Genomic DNA, 8,736 nt, shown 5'->3' with positions numbered 1-8,736 from the left:
CTCATTTCTTGTTTGCCAGTTAAGCTTCCCGCACAGTGGATACTGGTCTCTCTGGACTCAGAGTAATTATCTGAAGGCACGCAACACACTAACTGGCGAGTTCAGCCCCGACACTGTGTAGGATATGTGAGACAAGCCTTCCTTTCACCTTGATTCTGCTATTTTTAATCACATTGAGAAGCACATCAGTCAAAAAAAATAAATGTTTAATTTCTTAAACGTTTAAACTCTGCATTCCACTCTATGACTGATTCAAGAGGTCTGTAATACAACCTTAGTCAATGATTTACAAAACCCATATTTTATTTACAATAGACCACAGAAAACATTTTTAAGTTTACTGGTAAACGTGAAAAATCTGCTTTTTAGCAACAAACTAAACAAATGACAGATTTGTCATAGAACCATTTAATGTGACAGTTACAGTGTCAGGATTGTTTTTGCTATGGGAGAAGCATGAAGCAAATTTCAATGGATAATATATACATATTTTTAAATGTTTAAATTCAGACTTTCTACTGTTTCATGAAAAATAACACTCGTTTTGAATTTGATGGCAGCAACATTGCTCAAAAGAAGTTGGAGGCGAGAAAAGGCTAGAGAAGTAAGTAGTACTGAAAAGAAACAGCTGCGGGAACATTTTTTAAATAGTTAGGTTAACTAGCAACAGTTCAATAACGGGACTGGATATTAAAGATAGGCAGAGGTTCACCAATCTGTCATTGTGTTCACACAGTTCACAGTGCCATCCAAAAATGGAGGTTAATGCTTTATCATGCAAAGAAGAAGCCATATGTGAGAATTATCTAGAAAAGTTGCTGTCTTCTATGGACCAAAGCCCATTTAAAATGAACACAGCCAAAGGGGAAACTGTTATTTGGTCAGACAATTCAAAATTTTAAGATTCTGCCTGGAAAAAATGGATGAGGATGGAAGAGAAGGAAAATCCAGCTTACCAAAATTCAATGACTATACATCTCTGATGGTATTGGGCTGTGGAATTGGAAGCCTGGGCATCTGGAAAGGCACCATCATTGCTCAGAGGTATATGCAGGTTTTGGATCAACATATTTTCCCATGCAGATAAAGTCTTGTTCAAGGAGTTGCTTGGATTTTTCAACAAGAGAATGCTGAACTGCACAGTGCATTCATTACAGCAGCTTGGCTTAATAGTGGAAGAGTCAGGTGCTGAAATGGCCAACCATATCACCAAATAAAAACGTTTGATGCATCATGATAATAACTCGGAAGACAACCCAGCTAGGATCCTATATCCAACAAGATGGAATGTTCTTCTACCAAACGTCCAGCAGCTCATCCCAGCAGATGTTTATGGATTTCTGTTTAAAGGAAGACAGGTGCTACACAGTTGTCAACATGTCCCTGTCCCAACTTTTTGAGAGGTGTTACTGCCATCAAATTGAAAATGTCCTTATGTCTTTGACATGTTTCACTTTCCCACTTTAACATTTTACACCTTAACATCCTGACATGTTTACAATTGTGGTTGCGTATTCTGACTGAATCACAGCCTTCTATGAATTATTTGGCGTGAGTAAGACAAGTTTGTCTGTTAAAATATAAAAGCATGGGAACAAACATAGAGTCGTGCTCTGAAATGACTTCCAGAGTACTGACTCGAGCTCTAGTCCACATGAGTATTTGCGTCAAAGAAGGTAATCTGGGTTAGTGCTTTCATGTCAGAAAAGCCATTCAGCGGAGAGCACATGGGAAGAATGACCAAGTTGTTTCTACACAGAGCAACCTGCTGGAACTATATGAAATAAAATGCTGCCCTCTTGTGTCAAAATATGGTAAAACAGCAAGCCTTATGCATAAGGAGACGTTACAGCTGTGTTTGATGTAGCTGTGCTGCTACTTTGTGTGTGGATTTTGCCGTCTCCAATAATCTTGCTGGATTTATAATAGTAGATGAACAGGAAGAAACCTATACAAATAAAGAAGAAGGTTAAGGACTTTTAATCCAATAAAGAATGAAGTCAGCTCACTGTGACAGTTTTAGATTTACCTTGAAAGGAGTTGAGGATGGTAAAGATGTAGTAGGAAGCGATGAGCAAAGGTCCGTAGCTGAAGAAAGCAAAAGCCCAGGTGATGCCAAGAAGGAGGAACAGGCTCAGAATGGTGGAAGTGTTGCTCTTAATGGAACTATTGTCTTGGGCCTTTCCTGCTTTTGGCATTAGAACGATTTGCCTTACAGTTAGAATGAATACACTCAGAGTGAAGACGAACACTACAGCATAATAACCAATGTTGACCCCCTGGTGGATACCAGCATCAGAGATCCAGCACCTGAAAAAGGGAGTACAACGTGATCCTCTGATGAAGATGTTTGTGTTTTATCCAAGAAATCTATTATCAGATTTACAGACTTACATTGTTGCTGCTTTCCCCTCATTTGTATTAATATTAATAGAATTATATTTCTGGGAGGCAAGAAGAGCGATCACCACCACAGCCGGTATGACTAAAGAGAAGATTAGGAATATAAATTCTCCTGTGATTATTATTCATAATATGAGAGCATAAGTATCATTTTTGGCTCAGGTCTCTTACCCCATCCTGTGATGCAAATCTTCAGCATGTAATGTTTCACTTCAGTGCAGATTCGACGTAGACTGAGGTACAAGTGTAAAGCCTGCATGAAGAACCAGGTAAAAGTGGCCAACATCCCGTAGTGCAGAACTGCTGCTATTGCCACACATGCACCTTCGATACCCAGATTTGAAATGCTCTCATTGGTCAAGAAGGACAAGTTCAGGATCAACATGGCGACAAAGAGGTTCATCAGAATCTTTGTTGCTTCGCTTGCTTTCCCCTTTCTGTGGAGCAAATTAGTGTGCGTAAGAAAAAGGACTTTACTGAGGTAAAAATCCAAACTGCCTCGGATCTCTTACCTGACGAGAACGTGCATGAAGAGACCGACGATCAAGAAAAACAGCGACAGTCCACAACCGATTGAAGTGATGTAGGTCAGAGTATTAACATCAGAAGTGCTAATGTTTGCAGGTGTAGGTGACTAGGTTCAAATAGTTATGTGTCAGTATGTGCTGTAAAAAAAATAATTTCTTATTTCCTATACAGCTGTCTTACCATGAGTATGGCAAAAAAGGTTAGATGTGTGCACTGGCAGGTGATGCTGTTATTGGTCTCCACTGTTTGACAGCCATCTGTGATCCAGAGTGATTTCCCTGTTGGACAGCAGTAATACAAAGAAGTAACTGTTAAAGACAGACTTTATCACAGTAATCAGCGTGTGTGCAAAATGTGAGTGAACACTTCAAAGGTCTTTAATTCCTGTGGTTTTCATATTAAAATTAGATATATATATAGAGAGATCTATTTGGGGTTTTTTACCATTTGCATCTGTGCTGTTTCCATCCCAAGACATGCAAGAAGCATTCGCTCCTTTCTTTATCAAAATAGAAAATGAAAATCAGAATAAGTTTTCCTCTGAACTTAAATTGATCATTATTTCTGTTATGACATCACACTTACCTTGTCCACATTACTGTACTGAATCTCGATGGGTTGTGAAAGGTTTTGTATTTTTGCCCCCATTTCTATTCCCACTATCTCACTGTTTAAATAGTATTTACTGCTGTCATCCTGTTAAGATTAAAAGATTGTTAATAGATCAGGTTTGGTCAATATGTTTATACATATGAAAAGTAAGTTTTTAGTTGAGCTGTACTATTACCACATGCTGTTGTGGAAACAACAGAATTCCAAGAAATGATCCATTTCCCTCCACCGCCATTTTACTGGCCTCTTTAGGAATTTTCATTAAACGAAATGGGCCCGTAAAATTGCTGTTTCCTCCTTTAACAATCTTTCAAAATGAGAAATGTTTATCAGCAAAAACAATTATAAAATAATGATGTCATGCATATGTATTATACAAATTAAAACTAATATATGCAAATGAGCATTAAAGTATCTTTTGTATTTCATCAGAATGTTCAATAACCAGAGTAATTTTCACTGAACTCAGAAATATGATTTTTCTGGCAATTATTCCATGCCTCAGACATTAGAGAGTTAGTAATCCACAGTCTTAAAATTGTGTCACGCTCTTTTATCAAACACCTTACCTTCACGCCAGCGTTTTCTGTGAAGGCAAAGTTCATGTTGGTTTGATTTTTCTGGGAGAGTTTGGCAATCACTCCTGTGATGTTGCCCATCTTGATTGTTGCTGTGCCAAAATTACCCATCATTTCAAGGACAAAGGATAGATTTTTCATGACGTCTCTGTAACACGGAGACACAGTTAGTTTCTTAAAGTAGATTTCAAAAGTGCACAATATTGCAAAAATATTTCTATGAAAACTGAGATATCTACACTGGGTTAGGAATGGTATGGTTGATGGAAATGTCAATAGTGTCATTGTCATTGCTGGTGGTTGTTGTGGAAGATTTGCTGGAAGAACTGATGCTGGTGGTTGTTGTGGAAGATTCGCTGGAAGAACTGATGCTGGTGGTTGTTGTGGAAGATTCGCTGGAAGAACTGATGCTGGTGGTTGTTGTGGAAGATTCGCTGGAAGAATTGATGCTGGTGGTTGTTGTGGATGGGTTGCATGACACAGTCCATGTGTCATTATCACTCACGACATATTCTGTTTTATGGAAATGTACACAAAGTATGCAAACACACAAACACAAGCGGGCTGTTGTTACACTTGCTAACATTAAATATTTGTTTTTAACTGATTTGATAAACAAATAATTATACCTGTGAGGTTTTCACGAAAGCTCCCTTTGCTCAGTTTCATATTCATACTCATATTCTTCATACCTTGAACACATAAAAGTATGAAATTAGAACTTGTGCACTGTCACTGCTGTCACATTGTTTCATGTAGAAATTAAGAGGAAAAGGTTTGTGAATTTACTTTCACTCAAGCAGCGGTTGATGTTACAAAAAAAACCTGCAACAAGATGGAAAGTGCATCAGATCATTGGTTGGAAACCTTTTCAAACTGATCAAATAAACTTAAAATTTGACCACTGTGCACTAACTCACTTCTTAGAGGCTTACCAGGGCTGCTTTTGTTGTAGAGCTGGGATGGCATACATGAATAATTATGCTCTGGATCCTTCATCACCACAATATCTTGCTTGGATAAAATCTCTTCAGTTAAATTTAGCCTGTATTTACCTTGACTATCTATTTTTACTTCAATATTGCAGTTGAAATCCGTGTCGTTACAACACTCTAAGAAAAATTTAAAGCACAAACACATTTAGCAAATAACCAAGACAAATGTTTTTCCCCAACAGCTTGAAAGCAAAAAAAAAAGAAAAGCTAAAAATTAGATAACTGTACCTGCACGTGTATTATTTGGTTGGATGTTGAAACAGAGTTTAGTTCCATTGTCCTCTTGGTAGATAGTTTCTAAATTAAAATATAAAACCCCAGATTACTAAGTTTGTCCTTTAACCTAATGATGATTTTTTCCTGTATTGTTTTTAACTTACTTGATGGAAAATATGAATCAGCTAGTGTTTTGGGACTGATAAAGAGGGTATTATTGGGTTTACTGTCTCCATTTGTGCCTAAAAAATTTCAACGTAAAAATATGAGAAAAATATTTTGAGAAATACTGGTTTCTTTTAAGCTAGATTTTGTTACTTACCTGTGCTGTACAACAGAAGCATTAGCTCCACGGCAAACATCAGGCAATGGTTTACAGCCAATGGTAACATTATCCTAAGGAGAAAAGGGAGCCTGCAAATGAAAATGGAGCAAGCTTACTTATCACAACCTAAAACTTAATAAGTTCCAGCTTCTATTTCCCAAATGAGAATATGTTCTGCGTTGTTGAGTTTCACAGCAACTTGAACTTACAGTCATTATTTTTGCTGACAAATATACCTTTGATATCTTCCTCTTTACTTTGACTTGCAAATAAACTGGTCCCCCTTTTTAAATTATATGTTTCCTCAGAAAAAACACTGCCAGAATGCTACTCCCCCCCCCATGGGCTGGACTGTAGGTCTGAACATAAATGCTCCAGTAATACTTTATCCCTTGTACTGATATGAAATCTAAAGAATGTGCAGTTTTTAAAATGTATCTGTGCTCATTTCAGGTTGGATGGAAAACAGGAAGTCATCACTCTGATTGTGCTAAAACCTTCTAGGTATCCGCAGGTTTCTAAAGATGTGCAGTGTATAGGATTATTTACAGTTGTAGTCAGATGTTTACATACGTTCATCATGGGCTTGAATGTTTATGCAACAGACATCTTACTTTAAAATATAAGATTTGAGTGCACAAATTATGATTTTATTTTGGATTTTTTTCTAATCCACAAAATGTCAAAAGTATACATACATTCTAATATATGTACGTACGCCCAGTAATATTTGGTTTAATGTGACGTGGCAAGTTGCACCTCAGTGGCATGCTTTTGGTACCCATTAACCAACATTCTTCTTGGCAGTGTTGGCAGAGTTAGTTTAAATCTGTTGGTTCCCTGGCATGGGCCTGGCTTTTAAGCGTACAATGGTGTGAAAAAGTGTTTGCACTTTCCTGATTTCTTAGTTTTTCACATATTTGTCACACTTACATGTTTCAGATAATGAAACAGATTTTAATATTAGACAAAGGTAAATAAATACAAAATGCATTTTTAAAATGATGATTTCATTGATTAAGGGAGAAAAGTTATACAAACCCATCCATCCATCCATCTTCATCCGTTTTATCCGAGGCCGGGTCACGGGGGCAGCAGCCTAAGCAAAGAGGCCCAGACCTCCCTCTCCCCAGCCACCTCCTCCAGCTTATCCGGGGGAATACCAAGGCGTTCCCAGGCCAGCCGAGAGATATAATCTCTCCAGCGTGTCCTGGGTCTGCCCCGGGGCCTCCTCCCGGTGGGACATGCCTGGAACACCTCACCCAGGAGGCGCCCAGGGGGCATCCTTGTCAGGGGTCGCCACTTCAGCACGCAGTCAAGTTCTATACTCTTGCTAATGACCTACTAATTGTATTCAGGTGTGTTGCACCAGGGACACATGGAAAAGTTTCATGACACTGGCCCTTGAGGACTGGAGTTTGAGACCCCTGTCATATGGAATATGACAGGTGTGGTTGAACTGCATGAAGACTCTGAAGTTTCTCTTCTCTTCTGGCAGGACAGGAATGTGGCCTTGTCCTGTGAGCTACAGTAAGGATGTACTTAGAGTAGAACTGGACTGTCACCGGCCTCAGGCTCTTCACCCTTTTCAAAGACAAAGCAGTCATTTAGATAAAATATTAGATATTGTTTACCTGTAAATGCACAAAGAGAATTTAGAAATGTTATTATTGTCAAGAGTGAACAAGCACTGGTAGTGTAATCTACAGCTGTGGCCAAACGTTTAGAGAATGAGAAGTGTTGTTTGCTTATTTACAAAGTTTGCTGTTTCAGTGATAGTTGTATATCACATTATATCACTTCAAACAGAGGTGATCCAGTAATGCTGCACAAATGAATTAGACTAACTATTCACTTTAGCTAAAGTTATTCAGTTAGCTAAAGAGTTGGGATGCTGTGTAAGTTTTGCATGTTTCCCTACTGTAGGGATCTCTGCAAGCATACAGAGGGGCACTCTGAGAGGGTCCAAGATGACAACTTTGGAATTCTACTAGAAACAGTCGATCATATTTGTTGTCAAAGCTGAATTCAGGGCAAACTACGCTAAATTAGCGTTTTAGCTAACAGCTACAATAAGCATAAAAGTTACTTCCCGTCAGTAACACTTTCGGTCCGCTAGTAAAACGTAGTTCTATTAATCTGCACTTGAACCGGAACTGGATGTAAGTTACAAAAAACTGAATTTTGGAACTGAAATTGAATTGTAGAACTGAAACTGAATGGTGAGAAGTGAAACTGAAATTATTCGAGAGCTCAATTTTTAAAGGATAAAATGCAGTTTCAAAGCAAATCAATTCATTTTCAAAATATAAAATTCAATTTCAATTTAGTTATGATCATTTTCAAACCAATAAATTGAATTTCAAATTAGACTAATTCAAATTCAGTTTTTAAAAGCATTTATTCAAGTTACAATTCAGATTCAAGCCTAGCAATTCAAATTCAAATTTAACTTATTCAAATTCAGTTTCAGATGGCACAGATTTCTGCCCATAAATGTCACCGAGCAGTGACTCAGTTTGTGGTCAAAGGCTTGCACCCATTTACCACAGCAGATGCCCCCAATTTTCGGTAAGTGAATGTGTTTAATTGTAGGCAGGGACATTACTGGATATTCTTGTGTAATTGCTACAGAATAGTTTATGTTCCATCCATCCATTCGCTTCCGCTTATCCTTTTCAGGGTCGCGGGGGGGGCGCTGGAGCCTATCCCAGCTGTCATAGGGCAAGAGGCGGGGTACACCCTGGACAGGTCGCCAGTCTGTCGCAGGGCCAACACACAGGGACAGACAACCATTCGCACTCACTTTCATTCACACCTAGTGACAATTTGGATTATTCAATTAACCTATCCCCACAAGCTGCATGTCTTTGGACGGTGGGAGGAAGCCGGAGTACACGGAGGGAACCCACGCAAACACGGGGAGAACATGCAAACTCCACACAGAAAGACCCCGGCCTGATGGTGGAATTGAACTCAGGACCTTCTTGCTGTGCGGCAACAGTGCTAACCACCGTGCCACCGTGCTGCCTATAGTAGTTTATGTTATACTTTGTTATTGCTACAGAAGAATATTTAT

General features: G+C 38.6%; 1 protein-coding gene across 1 annotated transcript; it reads right to left on the bottom strand.

The window, feature by feature from the left end:
- Positions 1-500: 500 nt before the first annotated feature.
- LOC113012741 (adhesion G-protein coupled receptor G5-like) lies at positions 501-5,732 on the bottom strand. The gene is made up of 17 exons (XM_026153052.1): positions 5,655-5,732; positions 5,497-5,574; positions 5,345-5,413; positions 5,042-5,233; positions 4,911-4,946; positions 4,751-4,813; positions 4,361-4,634; positions 4,113-4,269; positions 3,719-3,850; positions 3,517-3,627; positions 3,376-3,430; positions 3,112-3,209; positions 2,916-3,037; positions 2,575-2,840; positions 2,395-2,485; positions 2,030-2,310; positions 501-1,948 (listed from the first exon to the last, which is right to left on the bottom strand). Exons 1-17 carry the CDS (start codon positions 5,722-5,724, stop codon positions 1,830-1,832), a joined length of 2,214 nt encoding a protein of 737 aa, XP_026008837.1. The 5' UTR covers positions 5,725-5,732; the 3' UTR covers positions 501-1,829.
- Between the last annotated feature and the right edge of the window lie 3,004 nt (positions 5,733-8,736).

This window comes from Astatotilapia calliptera, chromosome 19 (assembly GCF_900246225.1).
Source record: "Astatotilapia calliptera chromosome 19, fAstCal1.2, whole genome shotgun sequence".
Classification (NCBI taxonomy): Eukaryota; Metazoa; Chordata; class Actinopteri; order Cichliformes; family Cichlidae; genus Astatotilapia; species Astatotilapia calliptera.
The sequence above is the reverse complement of the archived record's forward strand: the minus strand, read 5'-3'. Positions and strand labels throughout refer to the sequence as shown.